Genomic DNA, 23,397 nt, shown 5'->3' on the forward strand with positions numbered 1-23,397 from the left:
GCATAACCCTAACGGAAGGTAAATATACCTAGAACCAAGCAAGTACAAACTTCGCAATGTTGGTCATCTCTGTCAGACAAGCTCTTTCACTCACTTGTAAACTTTTGTGTGCACCAGGTTTGTTGTGGTGTGCGGAGATGGAGAGTATATCATTTACACCGCCATGGCTTTGAGAAACAAGAGCTTTGGTTCCGCTCAGGAGTTTGTCTGGGCCCACGACTCCTCTGAGTAAGTTTGAAAGAGAGATGAGTAGATGAGATTCAATGCTCTTTACCTTTGTACCAGAGAGTTGAGAGCTAACTGTTACACATTTTCAAAATTGCAGATATGCCATCAGAGAAAGCACCAGTGTCGTCAAAATCTTCAAAAACTTCAAAGAAAAGAAATCCTTTAAACCAGATTTTGGAGCTGAAGGTATAATTAACTCTGGTGTGTGGTGGGATTTGAGCTTGGGAAGGCGACAGTTTTCCTCAATGGATGTGTTCCTATGTCTACTGCAGGGATCTATGGAGGCTTCCTGCTCGGGGTGAGGTCAGTGAATGGCCTCGCATTTTATGACTGGGAGAACACAGAACTGGTCCGCCGCATTGAGATACAGCCCAAACATGTAAGGCAGCCTTACGTTTTATCTCCAGCTCTTCTGTTCTGCACATTTTGAATTTTTATGTCAAAGTTTGGTAAACTGGATATTATTTTTTTAATACTTAAGAAATGCCCTTTAACTTAATAAATGTGAGTTATTTTTATGGGTTTACTGACTAGCTGCTTCGTCTGATCTCTTCTTCTTCACTCACCTTCCTTTGTGTTTCTTTCATTTTCCCAGATCTTCTGGTCAGACTCTGGTGAGCTGGTTTGTATTGCTACAGAGGAGTCCTTCTTCATCCTGCGTTACATGGCAGAAAAAGTAGCTGCCTCCCATGAGAACAATGAAGGAGTGACAGAGGATGGTATTGAAGACGCCTTTGAGGTGGGTGTGTGGATGTATGCACGTCCCTTGTTAGGTGTCTATTTTATAGAAAAACAAATATACAAATCCTAGCATAGCTTAGTGTTGCTACTTTCTATAGTTTACATGGTTTGTGTCCCTGTTGTCTCGGTCCAGGTCCAGGGAGAGATCCAGGAGATTGTGAAGACGGGACTTTGGGTAGGGGACTGCTTCATCTACACCAGCTCTGTGAATAGACTCAACTACTATGTTGGAGGAGAGATCGTCACAATTGCTCATCTGGACAGGTGAGAAGATAGAGATATGGCTTCTCTTGACAGTAGCATGTTTAAGTCTGAAAAAAGCCCCGCTGTCTTGCAAAGGCAAAGTCTCACTTGCTGTGTCGGATTCTGCAACTTAAACACCTGTCGGCTTTTCTCCCTGCAGAACCATGTACTTACTGGGTTATATACCCAAAGATGACCGTCTGTACCTTGGAGACAAGGAGCTCAACATTGTCAGTTACTCTCTACTCGTCTCCGTCCTGGAGTACCAGACTGCTGTAATGAGGAGGGATTTTGGGATGGCTGACAAGGTGTTACCCACAATTCCTAAAGAGCAGCGGACCAGAGTGGCCCATTTCCTGGAGAAACAGGTTAGGAAACAGTAGCACTTGCTTTTTTATTTTCATTTAATTTGCAGCCCATCTTTTTAATTAAGCAAAAAAAAAAGATTGGATCGTTTCATAGTGAGCAGTGCAGTGGCAGCATCAGTGATATTGGATGATATTCTTACTGATGAAATGGAATTAAATGATAATATTCTTTCTTTTCAGGGGTTCAAGCAGCAGGCACTGGCTGTGTCCACAGACCCAGAGCACAGGTTTGAGCTGGCCTTGCAGCTAGGAGAGTTAAAGATCGCCAATCAGCTGGCTGTGGAAGCAGAGGTAAGAGCATACGAGAATCTCTTCAGCTTCCAAAAACATTGGCACACAATTCACAAAGGCTCGCAAAGTTTGTCTGTTGCCCTTGTCATCATTGGTGAAGTTCTGCCTCAAGTACATTTCTAAATCCTGCCTGTTCTCTTGTAGTCGGAGCAGAAATGGAAACAGCTAGCAGAGCTGGCTATCAGCAAGTGCGATTTCAGCCTGGCCCAGGAGTGCCTGCACCACGCCCAGGATTACGGAGGCCTGCTCCTCCTCGCCACAGCCTCTGGTAACGCCACTATGGTGGGCAAGCTGGCTGAGGGGGCCGAGAGGGACGGGAAGAACAATGTGGCCTTCATGACCTACTTCCTGCAGGGGAAGTGAGTATAGACTGTGTGGGACTTGAAGGTGGTGACACTGGTGGACAAAATTGGGGGAAAGATCAGTCCACTAACTAACTTTTTCTCCATGTTGTCTCCTCTCCACAGACTTGATCAGTGTTTGGAGCTTCTGATCAGGACAAACCGACTCCCTGAGGCTGCCTTCCTGGCTCGCACCTACCTGCCTAGCCAGGTGTCCCGCGTGGTCAAATTGTGGAGGGAGAACCTGGCTAAGGTCAACCAGAAGGTCAGTTCTGAGGTTGAGATTAAAGTTTACTAGAAACAACGATTCTACAGCAGAGAGTGGGTTTCCAAAAGCTAAAAAAAACAAAAACAATCATCCTTAATCTGGACAGATTTGCATATCTGCATATTGTTCATGACTGTGACACATTGTACTGTATGTTCACTGCAGGCGGCTGAATCCCTAGCAGACCCTACAGAGTACGAGAATCTGTTCCCCGGATTGAAAGAAGCCTTTGCTGCCGAGTATTATCTGAGAGAGACCTGCTTGGGCAACTCCAGGCCTGCTACAGATTATCCTCTTATCACTGTGAGTTTTATGACTTTAAAAGTGACAAATGAGCTGTTGTGTTTTATGCAAACAATTGCTCTATAGCTGTTTCTCAATCCTGCCCTCCACACTTTAACAAATTCAAATGTTTTTCAGCCCAATGAAGACAGGAATATTCTTGAGGAGGCTCAAGGATATGAACCCATAGGAACCTTCATTCCTCGAAAGGTTTGTTTCCAGTGTCCAAAGTTTCAGCCAGTGGTGTCTCACCTACATTGCACACATATCATATCTGACTGATTCTGTCCTACAGACACATGCTCCTGAGGAGGAGGAAGAGGAAGAAGAAGAAGAAGAAGAGGAGGAGGAGTGTTCATTGGCAGGAGCTCCTGTTGCTGCAGCACCAGCAGGACCTGTGACACCTTTACAACCTGAACCTTCTGCTCCTACACCAGTGGACGATAAGGAGGAGGAAATCCCTGAATTTTCACACAAAGATAAAGTAGGATTTTGTTCTTTGATTATAGTGTTGTTGATTTTTATCTTTGTATTTATTTTAATTGTTTCAGTGACCTGAAGTTTTTTCTGTTCTGTTTTTTTATGTCATGATTATTATTTTTCTATTTAAATTGACTTAATTGGCAGTTGTTTAAAAATTAAATAATTGGCAAATTTAAGAAGGTAATAATTGTCCTTTGTGTGTCGTCACATAGACTCTGGATGAGCTGGAAGTGGACCTGGATAACATGGATCTGGATGACATCGACACCACAGATGTTAACCTTGATGATGACTTCTCAGATGATTGAGACCTGCTACCACTGTGCTACCCAACACACTTCAGAGCTTATTTAAAAAAAATAGAGACCAAACCCCTCTGCCCCCATGTTTTTTTGTATTTGTATGTAAAAAATATTATACTGCAGTGACAGGATTTCAGTAGAGGACGACAATGATGATGATAATATCTGTAATGTATTACTCTCCAGAAGAAAAGACGGTTCACAATGTCTATTTCTGACTCTCTATTTTTTACACCATCTATTGATTGTTTGAGAAACTTTCACCAAATTTTTGCTGAGCGTTGTGTTGTATTTACTCTTCGCTTTGTGTAATGGCAAATCAAACTCCATTCAGTCCAATAAACTGCAGTTTCTGTACATATTCACATTTGACTTTAAAGTGTTTCATACTTGATGTTAAACCAGAGTGATACTAAAGTTTCATATTGAGTTTTTTTTTATATCTCCAGATTTAACATTGATTAACATTCTAAATCAAAGCATAAATTGCATGCTTCTGAATATGACAGGTTACAGATACATGTTACACCTTTTGCCATACTTAAGTGCAACAGAGCCACTGTTAATGTAATGTCTTGCATCTGTGCTTTCGGTATGAAACAGTGTTAAGGTACAAGGAGAAGAGAGATGAGCAATACTAGTTAACACTGTACAATGGCTCCCAAATCTGAAGTCTGTCATTTACATGATGTATTTAAAACCAAATGTCCTCACATGGCACAGACCCAATTCCCTCAGTCTCACTGAGAGACCAACTGACCATGACACAAAGCAGGGTGTTTCTTTAGGTTAACTATCCTAGAAACAGACAGTGGACTTTTGTTTACTCTACAGAAGCACAGACTAATAAAACAAACACTTAAACATATCTTAAGAAGGACAAATTCTCTGACAAGGAAGTTATTTTAGTAGCATGCTATATCATTTAAATAATCGTATTATTAATATTATTTATGTCTTGTTTTTTTTCTTGATTTTTACAATTCCTGTGTTTTTATTTGAGGTTACAAAGTGCTTTACAACATACATAGGACTGAAACAGCAGAACAAAACAAGACAGAACAACAGGGAATTCTGGAGCCTCGAGGCCATAATGACAAAAGCCTGGTCACCCTTGGTTACCAGCCTTGACTGTGGAACTAGTAAGAGTTGGTTAAAAGATTTAAGGTTTTGGCTTGTCGCATACGGAGTTACCATAGACTGTATATAAAAATGGACACAGTCAGTGGAGCCTATGCAGAATTGCATGCAACCTGTATCCTCTCGAATGACCAGCAGAGGGTGACTCCTCTAGTTGCGAAAATAAGTCTGTTTCAATAAAAGTCTAAGTCACTTGATTCTAGATGTCACGTCACCTCAATCGATCATTTCAAGTCTTCTGCAGTACTACATGAGGTTTATTTTTATAAATTATGGTCCCATTTAGAGTAACATACAACACGCACCGTTTACATCGGGGCATGGATGGACGGTTCTAGTTGTCACCGCATGAATGACAGCTAGTACCGTCCAGTAGATGCATGGTTGCAAGTAAAGGTGGGCTCGCAGTGGATGACTCAACACTCCTCAAAATATGGTAAAAAAAAACAGGGCACTGGCTAATTTAAATAAACTCAAGGCTTCAAAAACGTCAGTTCACAAACCAATGGGGTGAAGTAAACTAAAACTAAAACTAAAACATAAATCCCGGCACACTTGCACCTTCATGTTACCATGTTCCTCTGCACACTACTGGCAACTGATTGTACTACTGAACTATTTCCACTGTTAATATTTCATGTGAATTCCTTAAATGTATTATTCTTATTCTCTATATTTTTTTGTAATTCGTATATTTTACATTCATTTGTGTAGGTATTGTATATATTTTTAAAGTGTGCTGTGTGAAACATGCTGCCGTTACACCGGAATTTCCCAGCTTGGGATAAATAAAGTAACAATCTATCTATCTATCAGTCAATCTATCTATCTATCTAACAGTGTGCTGCACTTGAGAGTTAGTAGCTCAGTAATATAGGGGCCAGCCCACACTGAGCTTTAAAAGATATTAACATGAAATCAATCCTAGTTGTAACTTGATATGATCTCATGTCTGCGATGAGGATGTTCCCCCTGGGGCCGAGTGCCCTTGTCCGTGTGACCGCCTCTGTTAACTCTGTGCACTGCAGCAGGGAAGCTGCCGCTCTCCTCCTCTCCAGTAGGGGGCGCACCTCTGAGAGAGACTCGCATGATTGTGCGCAGTTTCGTGTGCAACAAAGTACCGAGCTCGGCAGCTAGCGAGGGGACAGAACCGACCCCCCAGGGACTGTTTATCTTTCCTGCCTTTTCAAACCGTTTTTCAGTCCGTGTCCTAAGCTCCCGGTGGCCTGCTGGCAGATCAATACAGACGGGAACTGACGCAGTTTCAACCTTCGGACGGTGCTTGGACGCTCGCGGGGGGAGCGAGGTGCTTTCTCGGACAGAAGGGCAGCCGCGGCTCCGGCGAGCTGGCGTAGAAAAGAGAGAACCAGCGATACTCAGCGAGTCGGTCAGCCGGGGAGAGCCGGGAGGACCACGGCACAGCCGCCGCCAGCGCCACGGGGAGCCGGGGCCCGGGGGGGAGCCTGCCAGGCCTTCGGCTTGATGCACCCTGCCTGCCTCGCCTTAGCCGCAGTCCGAGATGGGGGAGACGAAAATTATCTACCACCTCGACGACCAGGAGACGCCGTATCTGGTGAAGCTGTCTGTGCCGGCGGACAAAGTCACTCTGGCGGACTTCAAGAATGTCCTGAAGAAGCCAAATCACAAATTCTTCTTCAAATCCATGGACGATGACTTCGGGTAACTGCTCAATGGTTCCTTGTGTTCAACGGCGCGGACGGCGCCGCGCGCCTGCGTGTCCCTTTGCGTCAGTGCGGACACACGAACGTGAAGTTAGCTGGTGCCTCGTCCAGCCTGTCACCGGGTCGAACGCTGCCCGGCCGCCGGTCGCTAGCTTGCTACGTGCATCGCCGTTCCTTTGTTAGCTGCTAGCGACGCGCCCGCAGCCTTTAGCTGCTCCGCGTCCCGAGCCCGTTTGTTTACATTGCCCGCGCGGCTAGCTTGCGCACTGGCCGAGTCTGGCGCTTGTCACTCTCCTGGACAATAACTAAATTCCCGGGTGACATTTAGACCACTTGGAGATACCGCGGGGAACAGGGGGTAGTTGACCTGACTGACAGTGAGCAGTCACTGACGCTTCTACTGTCAACAACAGGCCAGTGTGCAGGAGGGTTCTGCTAACAGGCTAACGTCAGAGAGACGCTCAGCCCGAGTCGGCGAGTCCAGCAGGCCGCTGCTGCTGCTGCTGCTGCTGTCTGTTGTCTTGTCTGTTGTCTTGTCTGCTGTCTGTTGTCTTGTCTGCTGTCTGTTGTCTTGTCTGCTGTCTGTTGTCTGTTGTCTGCTGTCTGTTGTCTTGTCTGCCGTCTGTTGCCTGCTGTCTGTTGTCTTGTCTGTTGTCTGCTGTCTTGTCTGTTGTCTTGTCTGCTGTCTGCTGTTTGCTGTCTGTTGTCTTGTCTGTTGTCTTGTCTGCTGTCTGTTGTCTTGTCTGCTGTCTTGTCTGTTGTCTTGTCTGTTGTCTGTTGTCTTGTCTGTTGGCCCGAGGAATGCACAGTCGAACACAGGAATGCCCTGTTCATCACCGTGGCAGCTTTATGAGCATGTCCCTTTGTGTTAGAACATGGCTGGAGAAGGAGACGTTTTATGTCCCTCCAGACAGAGCAAAGACACGGGCAAAGGTGCTATTTTTAAAGCAGCCCAGTCAGGTCTGCAAAGTTGTCTTTGGGCTAAACCCAAAACTGGGTGTGTGTGGGGGGGGGGGGCATCAACTTCTGAACATTTGCAAGTGGGAAAGACTTTTTTTTCTTTAAAAAGGACCCTGAGATATGCATTTTGTGAAGAGCGACTTGGGTATCCTGTAAATCAGCTATTGAAACCTTTACTCCAACCTGTGTTGGTATAGATTGAACAACCCGTCTGACTGGAACAGAGACTGGAGCCCGTGTTTAGACCCTCGTACAAACTCCCACTGACCCTCACTGGTCCTTCTTTTCCAAGACACAGGACCAATCCTGTCTTGACTAGTAGTCTGAGGGAATTGATAAAAGTGAGTCTTGTGTGACAAGGCGTTGGTGAGGTTCCATTTGACATCTTGCAGCACCTCGTAGACTGATCGACCAGAAGATTCATTTGGCTGAATTGGCTAAAAATATATGGGTGGAACCAAGGTTACCCAGGAAATCTCTACTCACACGTCTGATCTTAATTTCCTACCCAAATCTTTCATTTGACTTTGATGCATTGACAGACAATTAGGGTTGCTTATATAAAACGCCTGAACAAGTTGTCGGCTACGTCCGTGCTAGTCGCCTCTGAGGCACAGTGATGTTTGGTTCCCCCGAGATGTTCTGGGATTTCTGTTAGAACTGTGCCAAATGGGTGTTTTCTTTGTAAAACCCTGAAATATGAACTGACAGATCATACACGATAAGAAAGTCAAATTTCACAGGTTCCTAATCCACATGAACTCAGTTTGTAGTACAGAGCAGCATGTACCATTGTTTTCTCTGAACCTTTCTTAGGCTCCATAAATATGTTGCTTCGTCACCTTAGTTACCACAGAGGAACAGTTTTATCTCTGCATTGAGCTTTAGGGAATGAATTTGAATAGTTTGCTTACTTTCACTACACAATAATCAGGGCTTGACATTCTCCATAGGCACTTTGTTAAAGCAGTATATCTTGTGTTTTCTGGCAGTGTAATAATAGTGTAGTGAGTGCACTATTAAATCAGCATAGGCTGCCCCAGTTGTCAGTGTCTGTCCTGGCTGATGGAGGTATTGCCCCTCTCCATTGCCTCTAAATGCAGCCACATGTTTTATTGCCCTGAGAGCTTTTGTGTGGGTAAAAGCTTTACTGAAACAAAGCTTTGTTCTCTTTACAGGGTGGTAAAGGAGGAAATATCCGACGACAACGCTAAGCTGCCCTGTTTTAATGGACGTGTGGTGTCATGGGTAGGTTCAACATACATCCTGGAGTAATTTTTTCTGGTTTGTTTATTTGTTTGTTTGTTGTTGTGTGTTCACTATGTATGTGTGACAACTGTGCATGCATGTGGAACAGTGACTCCCATCTGTCGGCCAGTGACTACAACCATACTTCATCTCTCGGGAGAGGCTCCGTGCATCTGCCTGATAATATCATTATCACATAATGATCCTAGGAGTAACGCACACATGCAAACACTGTGCTGGTTTTGTGCTTCTGTGATTTTAAGGACTTTTTAAGATAGAGTTTTTGTGAGTTTTTAACTCATTTATATTCTAGTCACCACACGCACCACATACTGTACATACATGTACCTGCATGTAGTGTTTGATTTAGAGTCTCTGAGCAGTAGTGCTCCAGTCTCCTCAAAATAAGAGACATCTGGTGCCGGTGCACAGTCTCTCTTCCTCTTTTTCTTGACACTGAAATTGGATTAAGCGCAAGTGAAATCACAGGACAGGAGGAAAATACCCCATAACAAAGAGCTTCAATGCAATTCAATCTAACGAGAAGATTGAATCTTAAAGGCAAGGCAGAACAAAGTTGAGAGGAACAGTGTTGTGTGCCTTGAGATTGTGAAAGGCTGATGCATTTGGTTAATTTCATACAGTGTGGTTATAATAGCTTTTATTTGAGAGTCATCAACAGGATCCAGTGTAATAGTTCCAATGTGTCCCTCTCTTTTTCCATTTTCATCAGACTGTGTGTGGGTGGACGTTTGGTTCGCTGTGGTTCAAAGCCAGCTCCTCTCTTTGTGTGCGTGAATATGTTCCTCATCTCTTGGGGGTTGTTGAAATGTTCCACGTACACTGAACTGTTATGTCTATTGCCGTGTGTCCGTTTGTTTGTCTCCACAGTTCATCTGTTGTTTCAATGGCTTGACTGATTGCTCTCTAGGGTCCAAGGGCCTGGCTCGGTATCATCACACCACATCATCACAATAGGCCTGCACCCTGACTGCCTTTGTTGTGCATTTATTGTCGGCTAACAAACATATTTTCTCTATTGAATTATTTTCTTACACCTTCTCTTGATGCATCTCAACTTTATTCTGCTGTACACATTTACACCTGCTCTTCTGCAAACTGAAGTAGTCTCCCCTTAGAGGGCAAGTGTGATAGTACACATACTCTATATATATATATATATATGCATGAGTACTCAGGCTCATGATTAGAATAAGCACTTTCGTTAATAACTGTCTATAGTACAAACAATTGCTTGTATTGCTATGTCCAAAAAGGTGATTCGATTTGATATCCTTGCTAATGTAACTCCTATTAAACCAACTGGAAATATATTTTTTTCCTTGCAAAATTATAATTAGTCAAAGTCAGCTAAGATGCAAAAATGGCAACCATTTAAAGGCTGTGGCTTCTCAAAATGCATGTTATTTAGTTAGCCCTAAGGAATGGTACAGCTGAACACCGGGAGATAATATGCAATGTTTGAATAACTTGATGGATGTGGTGGTGATAAAATGAAATGCGATTCTGGAAACACGATGTGAAAATGAACCTTCTGCGTGAGAAATTAAAGTGAACCAGATTCTTCGCTCTGGACTCCAGTACAGCCTGCTGTATTTCTATTATACTACAGTATATACGTATTGAATTGTTGCCCAGCTATGACACCAGCTACTCCTAAATTGGATGTTTTTGATAGTGGAAATTGGAAAAGTGGAGATTGAGAGCGTGGATAAACGTTTCATTCTGATCCCATGTTAGTTTTTAGTTAAGTAAATGCTTCATTTCTAACATGGACAACATCCAAGATGCTACAGAACTTCAGATCAACAGCAAAAAAAGAAGAAAAGATCTTGACCAAGTAGAACCAATTCTCTCCAAAATGTGTTAAAAAGAGATGGAAATGTAAACAGCAGAAAATACTAATACAAAAATTTGCCGTGATATAATTTCCTCTGAAAGCTCAGTCATGGCCCATTGGAGCCCACTTTTCCCCCTACTGTGGCAACTCAGGCAACACACTGCCAGGTAGACAAACCACAAGTCCTGACATGGGTGTTTCCTTTCTCTCCTTCTTTTTAATCCATAGCTACCTCTGGACAGCTTTGCTCTTTCTGCAGGAAATTAGGAGAAGACAAATTCATTTTAATATTTGTGGAGACATTGCGGTCGCTACGTAAGAGCACTTTTTGGGGGCTTTTTTTTGTAGCTATTAGCTGTATTATTCTGTAGCCTTCATTTACTTACCATTTGTAAATGAGCTTGTAGGACGTGATAGTACAGCAAGATGTACCATCCATCCTTTATTTTGGTGTAGTGTAAACATAGTAGTACCCTGACGTGTGCCTGCTGCCCACTTGTTCTGTGTCTCTCTTTGTAATCGTTCCTCCGTGTCTTTGTGTCATGCTACTGACTGACCCGACTCTGTTCTCTCTGTTGACAGCTGGTCTCTGGAGACGGGGCCCACACAGATGCAGGCTCAGTTGCAGATAGTTCCGAGCCAACGCCCCCTTTGGAGAGGACCGGGGGCATTGGAGACTCGAGACCACCGTCCTATCAGTCAGTATATTCAGGAGGAGGCCTGTGGGGCTTGTTTAGTGTTTGCGTAATGTTTGACTGGGCGTGTGAAAACGAGAGATGCCACGCGTGCTTTGTTTGGCTCTGTATGTGTCTTGAATGAATCCTTCTGTGTTTCCTAATAACTTCAATAACACAAAAAACTTTTTTAAGTTATCACCGTCCCTGAAATAAATCATACCTTTTAATTAGTTATGTTGAGCACAGGCGTTCTTTAATGTATTTGTTAAAAGGTATATAGTGCAACCAGGCCAGGTTTACATTTATCGTCATGTAAAGTGTGTAAAAGACACATGACAGTAATAGAACAGAAATGCTCACCAGACTGAAATACGTCAACCAACACAACGACTACAGAGGGAATCCTCTGAGCAAGAGGTTTCTACGTTCTACACAAGTTTAACCTAACTGTTCCACTGATACAGATCAAGTGTAATACTATCTCTCTTTTTTCTTTTTCGCCCACTCTCGCTCCTGTGCTCCCTGTCTGTCTGAAGTGGGAAAGCGGCGAGCGGTCGGGACAGTTTGGACAATGACACGGAGACCGGCTCCATGGTGTCGCAAAGGAGAGAGAGGGAGAGGCCAAGACGGAAACAAACCAACGACCACGGTCAGAAAAACTGCCCAAATTCACTTATGACAGACGCAGCAGGAGATTGTCCGAGTCAGACGTGTTCACATTACAGCAGGAACATTTTCTGGAACATTCTGTGGCGTCTGGCTAAAGCATGCAGGAGGCAGCACACAAGGATAATTCCGCTGTGGAAAGCAATGTTTTTGTTTGTCTCGCTGAGAAATTTCCAGAGATTTTCCAGATATATTCACATTGGCTTACGTGGACATTTTCTGGAAATTTTACTAGGGAGCTTGCAGGAAAAGTTAGGAGCAACATTTGTTTACTTAAACTGTAGTATGATGCTGGAGAAAAGCCAAGTCATTTAAACATTTGTGGGGTTGGTGTTGAAATTTGTGCAATAGTGTGAAGATTCTAGCTTGACTTTTAAAAAATTAGTTAATTAGATTCTAATCAATAATGAACTGATATTTTTTAAGTCCAACTCGTCACAAACAGACTGACCCAAATGTGTCTCCTTCCTGATGTTGTCTGATTTGTGGAAACAGTTTTCACATTGTTTTGTCAGAATTTTTGTCTTTTTGCTTCATTTTGACATAATCACGATGCTGTCCCGCTGCAGGTGGGAGGCAGAATGGCTTATCATCACGGGCGATGGGACGCGGCGGCGCCGAGTATGACAGCTGCTCGTCCTTCATGAGCAGCGAGTTGGAGTCCACTTCCTGCTTTGATTCAGAGGATGACGACGCAACCAGCAGGTCAGACCCTTGGCTGGTTCACTGAGAAAGGCATTTGGCCTGAGGGAATGCGTCTGCATTTATAGATGATGGGATTGGCAGAGATTAGCACCGACTAATTGTCTGGTGGTTTTGTGGTCACCCCTGAGTTCTCCTCCAGGACTCGTAGAAATATCTGCAGCCCACGTTAGAACGTCGGGTGCTCTCGGCCTTTTGGCATCTCCCAGGATGACTTTTCCTGTTGTTGCAGCTCTCACAGTTCTGAATCAAAGTTCTGTCAGTATATGAGTCTCTATCCGCTGCGGAACCGAATTTCTGGATACTGATGCTTTGTCAGTCAGGACATGACTTCTGAACAAAGAGAGCTAGATTCTGTCCTCCAAACAGTTAAAGCTGATCCTGACTCCTGGCTATCATAACTTTTATAATGGAAACTGTGGAAAAGTCTCCTTATGAAGTGTGGAACAGTGAGGTTTACGTTTACAAGTTCTATGGAGATTTGATTACGTTCAGGTATTTTTTTTTAAATTATGTCCTAAAATTATATGGTAGCATCACCTATTTAAAGGGGCCATATTTAAGTTTTAGTATTGGTACTTAGCTGTATACTAATCTAGCAGAAACATTAGCTCAATATGAAACGTAATTCCTTTACTTTATTAAACTTAATTTAGTATTTTCCAGCATTGGAGAGTCATGCCAATATTAACTCTTGTTTTGCTTCTATTTCTGTCTCTTCTTTGCTTCATCTGAAGTTTGCACGCTAACCAACTAGCCCCAGCCTCACAGGCCTGTCTGGTGATTTTCCAATAACGAGTCACTGTAGCTGAAGGCGTAGTTCGACTAAGGGGTTCACTATGAGGTCTTGTCTTGTGAAACGCAGCAATGGCTGAATCTCTTGGCAAGAGACAATCTCCACCACTTTTGGCGAGAGACAAAACTTACCAATAGCACCTTTTAAATAATGACAATACCAACAATTTGGTCATTGGATCGTGTATTACAGCATCTCCATGTGTGTTTAGTACTTTCAAAATGTAAAAAACAAAAACATTTCTCTTCTTATGTTCAGATTTAGCAGCTCCACTGAACAGAGCTCCTCTCGTCTAATGCGACGACACCGCCGTCGCCGACGGAAACCTAAGGCCTCCAATATAGACAGGGTGAGACCACGCACGTACTCTGAAGTACAGGACTGCAAATCAGATTGTGACTTTCTTTTAACAAAATTCTGTTCCAGGAAGTGACTTTTGATTCCTCTCATATTTCTTTTCTGTCCTCCCTATTCGTTCTTCCCTGCAGTCCTCATCGTTCAGCAGCATCACAGACTCCACCATGTCTCTCAATATTATCACTGTCACTCTGAACATGGGTAAGTGACTGCGCTTTGTGAAAATACACGCAGTGTACAATTAGATTTGTTGGAAAATTTAGTCTGCCTTCTTTCCTTAGTAAAGCTTCCGTGTGTAGTCACACACTGAGACGAAATGTAAAAAAAAAATTAGGTCCACATTAATTCAGGTCATGATCACCTTCTCTGTCAATAGTTATGTCACTGCTGCTTTGCTTGTTCCTCTCCACCTCACAGAGAAGTACAACTTCTTGGGCATCAGTATTGTGGGTCAGAGTAACGAGAGGGGAGACGGAGGAATCTACATCGGCTCGATCATGAAGGGAGGAGCTGTGGCTGCAGATGGACGCATAGAGCCCGGGGACATGCTTTTGCAGGTGCGTGCGTGTGTGTGCGTGCATGTGTGCGTGCGTGCGTGCGTTCGCTGTGTGTGTGTGTGCGCGCGCCAGCACCTGCAGTGAAGTGGAAGAACTTGGTAATGTGAGAGCGATATTAAAGTTTTTCTTAATCAATGTCTCAAATGCCTTTAGCAGTATGTAATTACACAACATGTTATTTAAGATTACAAAGAAAAACCCTTTTCTCCTAATCCTTTCTGCTATTCCATGCTTATTTACATTTTCATGCTTACCATGTTATCTCAATCACATTTTAAATAAACTGTTAAAGTGTTGCATTGCAAGGCAAGGCTCTGTTAAATTCATTGGACACTTAGTTTATTATGTGTGTCTTATGTTCCTTTTCCATCATCGTTCTAATATGGAACCCTGTGTTGAAACAATGCCAGTCCCGCTAATAGCTTTGTGCAGCTGGATTTAATAGACTGGCTCAGAGGCTGTGAAAATGTTGTACCTCTTCATGCAGGAAACGATTGAGCGTCGGGTCTGTCCTTTATTCGTCACAATTTGAAAAAATCTGACTGTACTCGTATTTTTGTCAAGCTAATGTGTGCAGCCTGAGAGATTGTGATATATTTTCATCTTCTTCTTGTAGGTGAATGACATCAACTTTGAGAACATGAGCAATGACGATGCAGTCCGAGTGCTGAGGGACATCGTACACAAGCCAGGGTGAGCAGTGCTCCGACTGGAATTACAACAAACAAGCATTTTCATTAAAAAATAAGACTATTATTCCCTAAACAACAGATGCAACATAAGGACATAAAGTAATTGTAGTAAAGGTGAAGCTTAGACTCTTCTGTGTTTTTTAGATCAGTGTGGTTGTAAACTTTGTCTGTGTGTTTATTACCAGCCCCATTACTCTCACTGTGGCCAAGTGCTGGGACCCGAATCCTCGGGGTTGCTTTGCTCTGCCAAGGAGTGAGTGTTTCTTCTTCTTCTTCTTCAGTCTTCTGATTCCGGTGTGTGTTACTCTGTCTCGGATGAGATCGCTCACCTCCCATTTGCTTTCGCCCACCTTTAATTTCAACAGGTGAGCCAATCCGGCCCATCGACCCAGCCGCGTGGGTGTCCCACACGGCAGCCATGACCGGGGTGTACCCCCCGTATGGCATGAGCCCTTCAATGAGCACCGTCACCTCTACCAGCTCCTCCATCAGCAGCTCTATCCCTGAGACTGAACGTGAGTCACATTACCTCCCGATGCTGCATTGTTATCAGGGCCCTTTTATCAAAACGGTTTTCCATTCACTTTCATTTTGTCAAACGGTATCTACTCTTGGCTTTTTGATAACCAATAACATTTCCCTGAGAATCACTAAGGAAATGAATTCAGCCATTCACACTGTGAGGATGAGTCCTTCAGAATTGTTTAAATGCCATTTTGAAACCTCCAACCTCCAAAAATGCAATAACATCACTCTTCCTCTGGCGTGTTAGTAAATCTGTGTTGAGTGTGGCCCTGCCCTTCACTGCATTCCTGCGACTTCTCTCTGTTCCAGCTTTTTTTTTTTACTGTGCTCGGCCCCACAGCTTCCATCTGCTCAGTAACTCTTGTCAAAACTATTCCCATAACTCACAACCTTCTTCCTCCCTGTAATCTTTGGAAGGGCAGTTATGTTGTTTTTTTTCTGGAGAAAAAATGTTCACTCTCGACACAATTTCTTTACCAAGTTCTGGGGTTTTTCCCTTTCAGGCTGAACATGAATTTCAGTTAATCACATACTTAAATCTTGTAGAAATTGGAATCATTCCAATGTGTAGAGAAAATAAAAAGAGAAGTTTTGTGGCCCCATTTCTGGCCCCATATTTTTCCAATGTAATGTTGCATTTGGTGCTTTGGATAATTGTCCAGGATATTTTTCAACCAAGCAGAAGCTAAAAGGATTTTTTTTTTTTTTTAAAGAGTCTGAAAAAGGTATTCAGGTACATGAAACAGAGTCTTGTTAATCTGGAGTGATAGAGGCTATACTTTTAATGTATTATTGAAAGCTGAAAAAATTATATCCCACATACTGTCACATGTACAACACTCCCAACAGATGATTTTTAATATGGTCACAAGGAATTCTTAATGAAAAAAAGTGGTTCAAGTTGAGGTAGATAAGGCGGATGAGGGGAAGTTGGGTCATCAAAAAGTAAATACAGCACCATCTGTGAATTCAATAAACTTCAGTTAGATGATATGTATGATATGTGTTCTTAGGAGGACATTTAATTAATTATGTTAAAAAATATTATGCTTTTGTTGGGGGTTTTGTTTTTGTCCAGATCTCATCTAGGTTGATTCGGGTCAAGACAGAACCGGAGGCAAAGACAACAGGAAACCAAATATTATTTGTGGCAAATTCCAAAACAGTACTCAGCTGTTTTATTTTAACGTTTTGGGGGAAAAGACACCTCAACCGTTTTTATAAATGTAGGAGATTAATATCCTTGTCCTCATAACGGGTTCAGTGATTAATATCTTTGATTTAAGACCAACAGGACCTGAATATTTAGTTCTGTCAGGAGGATGTGGTCCAGCCCCAGTGTTTATTTTCACGAGTCCTATGATCTTTCCCAGGATTCGACGACTTCCACCTCTCCATCCACAGTGACATGGCAACGGTTGCTAAGGCCATGGCCTGCCCAGAGTCAGGTCTGGAGGTGCGGGACAGGATGTGGCTCAAGATCACCATCGCTAACGCCTTTATTGGTATGTCTGTCAAAGCAGAGGGCATGGACTAGCATTCTGTTATTTCCTTCATCAGTATGCATACTGGTCTTTTTTTATTTTATCCAATCAGTTTGTAGACCGGCTTCCCTGATGGGTCTCAAGTGAGGAGATATAGCCTCATTTTTCAGTTTAAAAATCATTCTTTGCCTTATCACCATTACCAGTTTTCATTGCAACAGTTGTCCTAATAATCCACACATGAGTTTGCCTTTTTAAATGTCACCAGGCCTCCCAATTTAATTGTTCACAGTTATGCATTAAAGCATTTTTATTTCAGTACTCTTGAGCATTAAAATCAGCTGCCAGACAAATAAATGTTAAATTTGAATATAGATGATTAGATATCCACATTGTTGGGGTGTTGAATCAGGAGCAACTGGACTTCAACACCCACCTGGATAACTATGACCTGGACGAATGAGAATTTCCACAGACATAGATGATTAGATCTTATGCTATATAAGAAAACAGTCGAGGAGCATATGGAATATCATAGTAAAAGAACTTTTCAGCCTCTAAAATGTGTTTCTCCGCGTCGTCAGGTTCTGATGTGGTGGACTGGCTCTTCCATCACGTGGAAGGCTTCTCGGATCGCCGCGAAGCCCGCAAATATGCCAGCAACCTGCTGAAGGCCGGCTACATCCGACACACTGTGAACAAGATCACCTTCTCTGAGCAGTGCTACTATGTCTTCGGAGACCTCTGTGGCAGTAAGTACTCCTTGGAACCTTCGTTCAGTCCCGAGATCCTCTGGGAGTGTGAACAGGGAAAAGCAACTGTCTCTAAAGATTGATGAGGCTGTATACATTTGATTTATTTCCTGCCACATCTATACTGTGGACTGTTGTAAAAGTTGTTGTAAAGGAAGACAAACACTTTCAAGAAGGGGAATTCTAAATCCGTTTCTCTTTCTTCCTCAGACATGACCCACCTGTCTCTCCATGATCATGATGGTTCCAGTGGCGGTGCCTCAGATCAGGACACTCTGCCCCCTCTTCCCCACCCCGGGGCAGCTCCCTGGCCCATGCCCCTGCCCTACCAGTTCCCTATCCCTCATCCTTACGAACTGCCGCAGCCCTTCCATGGCGGACCAGGCGCTGGCAGTGCAGGAAGCCAGCACAGTGGTGAGTTCAGTCTGAACAACGATGTTGTGATCATCATAAGTACAGAATATTTATATTAAGGAACACTCACTAGTGTAGAGGAAGCAATGTGTCAGGTGGAAACAATTTTAATACCATGTTCAATATTGTAAAAGCGATATGCTGATCTGCAGTATTGTACATCCTGTGTGCTGTTATTTGTGTCTTCAAAGAGGACATGGTGAAAAAAGTATCAAAATAATATATATACTTCACATATTGATGTCATCTCCACACACTGTGCACATGCACAGAAGTCCAGACATTTTCTAAAACCTTTCCTGACAGCGCCCTAGTAATATTTCCGGAAAATGTCCGAATGACACTATGTGAGAATACTGCAGGAAAATCTCCGTTGGATTTAAGGCGGGTGAGTGGACGGCCTACCCCGGCAATGCCCCTCGCTTGAATGTTTCGTTATTGTTCCTGCTGCTGTAAACCAACCAACTTTATCGTGTGAACGGCAAACTCAGAAAATTAGGTCCATTTTCATGTCTGGAAACCGTCATAGGTCCAGTACACGTGTGAATTAGATTACTTCAAAGACTTTAAGGACACAGCCTGGCTCAGTCCAAAAGTGAAAAATATTACTTCCAGCAGCTCCAAAGCTGCCCTTTTTTCATGTTGTATTTTGTGTATTGAACGTGTGCAGTAATAGAAAACCAGACATTGCGGTTTTAGCAGCAGTCTGCTTACGCAATCGAGATGTTTACTGACCGACAGCAGCTGGACCCACTGACTGCAAACATCTCATATGGCCTGTCCTGATTTTATGGTTGAATGTACTGGTGAATAATGTAGCAAACAAGATACAACATGAACATTACACAGTTAGGAAGTCGTAAGGTTTGTTTGATTACTTTAGATTTTTCCCTTGCTTGCAATGTTAGTGCTAAGCGAGATTAACAGCCCCCACACATCTTATCTCTCTAATGGACCTAAAGAGACTAAACTGATGCAAACAGTTCATCTGTCTGAGGATGTGTTGTCATTTGTATTCATATAAACACTGTTATAGTTTTTAATTCATCATTCTGAAGTACTTGCTGTAAAAGCAAGCAGGATATTTGTGTTAAAAAAATAAATAATATTGCCTCTGTGAACGGCGGAGATGTTTGCCCGGTGGAAGGCAGTGAATTCTCTGTGACTGTGTCTGACTTGGTCATTAAACTCTCCAGAGAGAGTCTCCCACAAAGTGGGTCAGCACTGTATGCGTCACTTTACTGGCACCTGGATGGGAGAGAGTAACTCATGTAGGTCATGCAGATTTAATTGTAAAAAAAAAAGAAAAAAGTAACGCGTGTGCATGTCACACTTGCATGACTATTGCCTCCTCTGCTCTGTTCACAGGAAGCAGTGGCTCTAACTGCAGCAAAAACGAGGGTCGGAAGTCCGGGGGCAGTGGCAGCGAACCTGAGATCAGGAGCCACCGAGCTCCAAGCGAGCGCTCAGTCGCTCCCCCTAGTGAGCGCAGCGTCCGTAGCTCTGTCAGCCACCGCAGTGCCAACTCCCACTCAATAGCCTATGGGCCTGGCCTTGTGTATGGCCCCCCTGGCCTGCCCCCCCAGCCCCCACATCTGTCCACCGCTGCACCCGGCGCCCCACCAGGCAGAGAGCTTTCCTCCGTGCCCCCTGAGCTCACCGCGTCACGCCAGTCTCTGCGCTTGGCCGTGGGCAACGCCGGAGAGTTCTTTGTTGATGTGATGTGATGGAGGTTGTAGGCCGATCACAGTCGCAGATTAGGCTTTCTCATGTCATAAGGCGGGGAAGGACAGCGTGACAGGACAGGAGGGAAGGAAGACTGCAGAAGCTACAACCCAAGGCCGTGATTCCACTTTCCTGAATGGAACCAATCCTGCTGTGTTTGCTGAGAGAAAGTGCTCCCCCTCTCTTTTGCTTTTTTCCTAGTAGTTGTGGCCATACTTTCTTCAGTGAAGAAGCCCCCTCAGTCAAGATGGAACCAAAGCGCCTTTCTCATTTTACGCTCCTTGGTGGGGAAGAGTTTGTGTGAGGACAAAAAGCAAGAGAGAGAGAGAGAGAGAGAGAGCGAGCGAGCGAGAGACCGAGCGAGAGACCGAGCGAGAGAGATAGCAAGAGGCAGTGGAACTGGACAGCAGGGGGAGGATGACTCAGCCCTTTTTTTCTACATGGATGTTTTTCATTTGTTCTTCTCTTCACCCTTCCCTCCTCTCCGCCTTCCTTATCTTACATTCTCTGTCCTCCCCCACCCATGTCCACGTCAAAACCAAGAGAGAAAAAGAAGCCTCTTTCCTCCTTCCGTTCTTTCAATTTCCACTTCCTCTTACAAGAAAAGAAAACTGAGAGAAAGCAGAAATGAACACTAACTGTTGAACTTATTCAGACGTTTTAAATGTTTGCCTGACTTAAAGAGAGAAAGAAATGGAAAGATCTGTATGTAGTGCAAGAGAAGCAGTCCTTCTTACTGTATGAATGCATTTGTTTTATGATTATATACGTAGTTGGTCACAACTAGTTTCATTTTCTAATGCTTAACATGAGCATCGAGCTTCAAGAGTCATTTTTACACTACACAGCTGCATTTTCATCTGTTAACCAGAGCATTTTCAGACTCTGTCTTGTGATAATGTATAGTGGAGAAAAAAAAATTCTTACCATGTCTTTCACTCTACTCTTGCAAGGAAAAAAATGTCTTTTTATTTATAAATATAGTTTTATGACTTAACTTTGCTGCATCATGTTTTTATTTGGTTTGAGTGTGTTGAATGCGTGCATGCGCAAGGCAGAACTTTGGAACCTAGTCTCTTTTTTTCTCCCTCTCTCTGCACGGTACCTGAGGTCATATTTGCATTTAAAAGCAGTGGATTCCAGTCTGTCCAGGAGCAGGAATGTTAAGGTTAGGCAATCTGGTGCACAGATGTGTGTGTGTGGGCCGTGAATGTGCAAGAGATCAGCCTGTATACATTTCCCTCAGAACTAAGTGACCTCATGCAGAAAGTTGCGTGTTTAGGTGAGGGGGGCGGGGATGAAGGGAGGTGATTGAACTTGGATTTAAAAAAACTCTGAAGTTCAGTTCACTTTATTCACAAAAACGGTTTAAAAAAAACAAGTAATCACATATGACATATTGAAGATATGTGAAATGGGACACCCTGATAAGCTATCTAGAGCTTTAGAAAGGGGGCCCAAATACTAAACAGACAGTATTTAAAATGAAAATGCATTCATGTACAGCAACATTTAAAACCTACAAAAGACCCTAACAGATGAGACACTTAAACCGATAATACCAACAAACAAAAAAAAGCTTTAGAAGCTACTAGATGGTTCAATATATATTTATTTGATAAGTCTAAAAATGCATGATAGGTAAGATGCAATTATTTAAAAGATGTGGCAAATGGATGTAAAACAATTTCAAGTGGATTGCAGAATAGAGTAACAAGTGCTTTGAAAACACATTTAATAACATTTTTATAGAGTTATCAGTCACATTCCATACCTGTGGACCTCAGCAAACCACACTTAGGCTCGTACATATAAGTGTACGTTTTTTACCTTTTATAAGATGTGTTTGTCTAGTCTTATATATATATATATATATACAATGGAGAATATATATTGGTAAAAGGTCAGTCTGTAATTTATTTTATATACATTATACAAGCATTGTGGTAGATATTTAATTCTGTGAGTTTCAGAAGACTAGCTGTGGAAGGGAGGTCAATGGGAGCATTTAAATTGGACCATGATATGACACGTATTACTTTTTGTTATGTAAAGACTGCAGTTTCATAAGATGACTAGGAAAAGTATTGCACCATATAACATTACAGTAATTTGTTAGCCTCAAATAAGGAGTGACATAAGCTTTAAGGAAAGGCCGGAAGGTAATCAACTTGAAAAATAAGCCAACAAATTTGGACAGTATTTACTGTCAGTTCATCAATATGGCAGTAAAAGTTTATGAAATCAATATGAATCGCCAGGAATTTAATGGACTTCACGCTCTCAACGCAAACATTTATTTTAACATAAACCTAGTAAACAATTTATTTTGAAGCAAAAAACAATAAATGTTGTCTTGCTTATTTCTAAAAGTAACTTATTGCATTTCAACCATGAATCCACCTTACTCAATTCCTCATTTAGATTATTTTGCAGATCATTTGAATTGTTATAAGATAAAAATAGATTCGTATCATTGGCAAATAATATTTTACGTAGAATCCTAGAGGTATTCACAAAATCATAAATATGCAGTATAAATAGGAGTGGTGCTCAAATAGATCCCTGGAGGACCCCATATTTGATTTGCTCCCCTTCCATACGAATAGCTTCTGAACTACCTGAGCGCTGTGCCCGATACCATAATGTTGTAGTTTACTTAGAAGAATTTCAAAGTCAATTGTGTCAAATGCTTTAGATAAATCAAGCAAAATTCCAATGCCACTCACCTTTATTAATAGTGTCATCGAATTTTTTGCGGATTGAGATCAAGAATCGCTCTTTTTCCGAAAGCCATATTTCCATGCAACAATAATATATGATTGATTTATTTAAGTAATCACTCTACTATACAGCTCTCTCAAATACTTTGGAAAGGGTGGGCAATATAGATATAGGTCGTTAATTGTTCATATCGTTTTTATCAGATTGGTACAATTCTAGCAATTTTGAGCAATGTGAGCTTATTTCTGTAGTTTGTAAATAATTCTTTATTTGTTTCATTTGGATTATTGACATTTTTTCCAATTGGGATCCATGGGTTGTTCAATGGGAATTTAGTGAGAATGTCAACAGACGTGTCTCGTAGTGTTTAAGAAATTGGTGGAAAATTCCTGGATCAGCCATTTTCATTTGGATCCCTGCCTGGATCCAATCAGTGGTTTTTGCATAATTCTGCTGACAAACTGAATGTTGGTTTGTTTGTTTGTTATCTAGTTAGTTGCTTTGTTAGTTAGTTGCTTTGTTTGTTGGCAGTATTGTGCGGAAACTGCTGAGCGGATTTCCATGAAACTAGTTGAAGGATGGGACATGGGCCGAAAGCCCATTGAATATTGGCCCAGATCCAGGAATTTTTATGTCACTTTCTTTAATATTGAGAGATAGTTGCTATTTGAACAGTGCAGCAGGTGACTTTTTTTTCTAAACTTAAGGTACACCATGTTTGTTTGAATTAGAATTGAAGAAAAAACTACTCTGTGAATGCTGAGCAAAGATGTCACCCACTGTGTCACCCACATCATTTTCAGCAGGAAATGCAAATTCATGTTTAGAACAGGCACAGGCTGCTGGTCATTCACATGGGCATGCTTGATTTGTGGACGTGGATGTGGA

General features: G+C 42.5%; 2 protein-coding genes across 2 annotated transcripts in view; both read left to right on the top strand.

Moving 5' to 3' along the window:
- Window positions 1-3,912, top strand: part of copb2 (COPI coat complex subunit beta 2) — a 6,835-nt gene extending 2,923 nt beyond the window's left edge. The window contains exons 9-22 of the mRNA XM_035634437.2: window positions 1-18; window positions 118-228; window positions 326-414; window positions 501-607; window positions 824-967; window positions 1,103-1,233; window positions 1,373-1,580; window positions 1,761-1,871; window positions 2,016-2,230; window positions 2,339-2,477; window positions 2,646-2,783; window positions 2,901-2,972; window positions 3,058-3,246; window positions 3,458-3,912. The exon at window positions 1-18 is cut by the window's left edge and continues 182 nt beyond it. Coding sequence (XP_035490330.1) covers window positions 1-18; window positions 118-228; window positions 326-414; window positions 501-607; window positions 824-967; window positions 1,103-1,233; window positions 1,373-1,580; window positions 1,761-1,871; window positions 2,016-2,230; window positions 2,339-2,477; window positions 2,646-2,783; window positions 2,901-2,972; window positions 3,058-3,246; window positions 3,458-3,553 — 1,768 coding nt within the window. The 3' untranslated portion in view covers window positions 3,554-3,912. The remainder of the gene's footprint in view (window positions 19-117; window positions 229-325; window positions 415-500; window positions 608-823; window positions 968-1,102; window positions 1,234-1,372; window positions 1,581-1,760; window positions 1,872-2,015; window positions 2,231-2,338; window positions 2,478-2,645; window positions 2,784-2,900; window positions 2,973-3,057; window positions 3,247-3,457) is intronic.
- Window positions 3,913-5,741: 1,829 nt separating this feature from the next.
- Window positions 5,742-20,782, top strand: LOC118310939 (segment polarity protein dishevelled homolog DVL-3-like). Its single transcript, XM_035634336.2, has 15 exons — window positions 5,742-6,367; window positions 8,508-8,577; window positions 11,021-11,136; window positions 11,652-11,764; window positions 12,351-12,486; window positions 13,538-13,628; window positions 13,768-13,837; window positions 14,054-14,193; window positions 14,810-14,886; window positions 15,071-15,138; window positions 15,251-15,400; window positions 16,784-16,915; window positions 17,479-17,646; window positions 17,857-18,060; window positions 19,429-20,782. The coding sequence occupies exons 1-15, from the start codon at window positions 6,207-6,209 to the stop codon at window positions 19,785-19,787; spliced, it is 2,055 nt and encodes a 684-aa protein (XP_035490229.1). The 5' UTR covers window positions 5,742-6,206; the 3' UTR covers window positions 19,788-20,782.
- Window positions 20,783-23,397: the final 2,615 nt, after the last annotated feature.

The sequence above is a fragment of the Scophthalmus maximus genome, chromosome 5, assembly GCF_022379125.1.
Source record: "Scophthalmus maximus strain ysfricsl-2021 chromosome 5, ASM2237912v1, whole genome shotgun sequence".
NCBI lineage: Eukaryota > Metazoa > Chordata > Actinopteri > Pleuronectiformes > Scophthalmidae > Scophthalmus > Scophthalmus maximus.